The sequence below is a fragment of the Asparagus officinalis genome, chromosome 5, assembly GCF_001876935.1.
Source record: "Asparagus officinalis chromosome 5, Aspof.V1, whole genome shotgun sequence".
Classification (NCBI taxonomy): Eukaryota; Viridiplantae; Streptophyta; class Magnoliopsida; order Asparagales; family Asparagaceae; genus Asparagus; species Asparagus officinalis.
The window spans coordinates 102745831-102749111 of NC_033798.1; the positions used below are offsets into that span (position 1 = coordinate 102745831).

At 42.2% G+C, this 3281-nt stretch overlaps 1 protein-coding gene across 1 annotated transcript; it reads left to right on the forward strand.

The window, feature by feature from the left end:
* LOC109842274 (RING-H2 finger protein ATL43-like) lies at nucleotides 2104-2834 on the forward strand. Its single transcript, XM_020411171.1, has one exon. It carries the CDS (start codon nucleotides 2298-2300, stop codon nucleotides 2832-2834), a length of 537 nt encoding a protein of 178 aa, XP_020266760.1. The 5' UTR covers nucleotides 2104-2297.

A 3281-nucleotide genomic window follows, 5' to 3' on the forward strand; every position in this document is an offset into this window, starting at 1 on the left:
GTTGTCCAATTATAAGCTGCATTCACTGCATGCCTTAAAAGAAGTAAAAAAAAAACGCTGCAGTCAATGCTTCAACAAATTCTTGGCCAATCTAATAACTACTGCTGAAATCAATTTTTATAAACAGTTAGATTTTCTTACTGGAACTCAAATCAACTTTATGCATAAAGCATGTACTTTGCACACATGGAAACAATCTTTACACGAACACTATATGCCAGTTATTTGGGACAGAATACTGGCTGCTGCCTGGCCCTTGATTCCGGAAAAAAACAAATTTCTTTTTGCAGATTGCTTCTATTCTGATAATCAAACAAATTAGTATAAAGAAATATTAATTAAAAAATTGATGACATATCCACCTTTTCTATCACTTTTTGTCCATCCCTCTGTGTTGAAAGCCCCACCAAAATGCTAATACCATAGAGTCCGGAAGTATTTTCTTATCAAAATCCATCTAGTTTTGCTGACGTGGCTGAAACTAGATCTATTTTGATAAATATTTTATAAGTAGGTTGAAATTGATAATTTTAATTTTGAAAATGTCTATTTCAAAAAAATTCCCTCAGTTTTGAATTGGATCAGAATTTACCGACTCCATAAAGGAAACTTTTACTGTCAAGATAAAAATAAATCTTGGGAGGGAAAATTGAAGAGGGTGAAATAATGAGCCCCGAAATAAATCACTCTCATATTTAACCAAGTTCACATGCTACATTTGTTTTAACTTTAATAACTGGGACGCTTCAATTTTAAGGCAGCATTAAAAGAGGCCAGCGGGATATTCGCTCGCCTTCAAATTCCCCTATCATCCAGAACAAACTCTCTAATCCCCAAACTACCCTCAACACATAATCCTCCTCCCCCTGTTAGGGAGTGTTAATTGGATCGGGTTAGTTAACCAAAATCCACCCGGTCCAACTTGAAATTTGAAAGGTCGTTATATTTTTCTCAGAGAATAATGATAATCACACCATACTTTTCTATACTATTCCTACACTACAAGAGAGAATGTGTACGCTCCATTGACGAGTCATCAATATCGAAAAAAAAATTCAAAAATATTAGACCTAACACTTTGTCTCTTGTAGTGTAGAAATAGTGTAAATGGAATAGTTTAGTTATCACTACTCTTTTTTGAAAATCTGATAGACATTGAAATAAGAAATATACATATATAGTAACTCATACATAACTTCATCCAAAAACCATGATACATGTTTTCCCCCCATTTTCATATTGAGGAATGATAAATGGGGAATAGGGGTGGAATTCATCAAATAATTATCAAAAAGTTTTGATTATAATCCATCAACTTATTCCTTCAGATTTATAGCAGAAGATCATTTAAGAAAAATCAAATAATTTACACTAAATGAATCAGATATCAATATTAACATTTTCTTAATTTTTATCTGATGTGTTTTGAAAATTTGACCTCATATAACTTGTGTTATATGCCTGATTAAAGGAAAACTAGAGAAGAAAATTTGATTTTGGAATCCAAATCTCAAAGTCCTAATGCCTCATGTTCAATTCTATTGGATTCATTTTCAACCTTTCATGAATAAAACCTTAGATATAGCTTCTCAAAAAAAGAATTAAGTATTAAGAAGAAGAGTTAATCGACTTAGTTTATTTATTAATCAAAAGAATTAAATTGTTAACTTGTTAATTTTTAATATTTAATAATAATAATAAAATTATAGTTACTTTCTTTATCATTCAAGAGAGGCACTAGGGGCACACCCCCAACCACACCTCCAACCACACCCCCTCTTTTGCTGCAGTGTACTGGACCCACATGAGATTTTATTTTAAAATCTCACGCGGGTCTCATTGTACTATAGCAAAAGAGATAATATGGTTGGAAATGTGCCCCTATCATTTTCCATCTTTTAATCTGCCTAAATAAAAGTATTAAAACCCCGGAGGGTTTAACTCATTTAACTCCGGAAGGGTTATCTTGACCTTTTCACATTTTTGGCCTTCGACAAATCATAGAGTACTAACTTTATTAACACCTATAAATCCCATCAGGCTGAGAAGGGTATTCAGGTAAATTCTCCCCTCCCCCTCTCCCTCTCCCTCGCTCCCTCATAATTTCAACAACTCAAAACAAAACAAAACAAATCAAAATGCTCAACCCGGTTCCTCCCCCATTTCCCCGTTTCCTCAAAGCGCAATGCCCCCGTCTCTTTCTCCTTGTCATTTCATCAAACGCCTAGCTTACAAATCCCCCGTCACTCCCCCTCAACCTCTCACCCTGAACTAAACTCCCAACACCCAAACCAAAAATGTCCTCCCCCTTCTCTAGCCTCCCTCGCCTTCTCCTGGCGGAGGGCCACGCCCCCTCCCCGTTCCCTTCACCGCCCACCGCCTCCTTCCGCCCAAGCATCGCCGTCATCATCGGAGTCCTAACCACAATGTTCTCCCTCACTTTCCTCCTCCTCCTCTACGCTAAGCACTGCAAGCGCGACGTCGACACCACCTACGGCAGAGGTAACGCCGCCCAATCATTCACCGCGGAGCACCGCAACTCGGGTGTCAACCGCTCGATAGTCAACTCCCTCCCCGTATTTCGATTCGGATCCTTAACGGGTCACAAAGAGGGTTTAGAGTGCGCCGTTTGCTTGAACCGCTTCGAACCGGCCGAGGTGCTCCGCCTCCTTCCCAAATGCAAGCACGGGTTCCACGTCGAGTGCATCGACACGTGGCTGGAAGCGCATGCCACGTGCCCCCTCTGCCGGGTCAGGGTCCAGCCCGAAGACGTTCTCCTCGTCTTCGACCCGAAGCCGGATCCCGATCCGGCGGCGGAAAGCAAAAAGGGTTGAGCGCAAAAGCGCCGGGTGATCGTAACCGCCGCGGCCGAACCAGCCGTTGCTTTCCGTGCGGAGGATCTTCGGGTCTCCGCGCCACTCGTCGCGCGGTCGCGAGAACGCGCCACGAATCCATCCCACGTGGCCAGACGGTTCGACCTGTCGAATGCGGCTGACCGGACCGCGTTGGCAGTGTTGGTGCTTCGAGAGAGTGAGAAATGTGATGGTCTGTTCGTTAACGGCAGTCGTCGCCGTTGAAAGGAAGGTTTGAACGGCGCGTTTTCACAGTCACGGATTATTGTGTCGGGCGGTGACGGAGGTCGGGAGGAGAGATGGAGCGATCTGAAGCCTTCGGATCTGCTGTACCTGCGGTCGGAGATGATTATTACGGACAGCGGGAGGATCTCGGCGTCGAAAGCGGGGTACGGATCCGGTGGCAGGAGCGTAAATAACTTGAGAAGC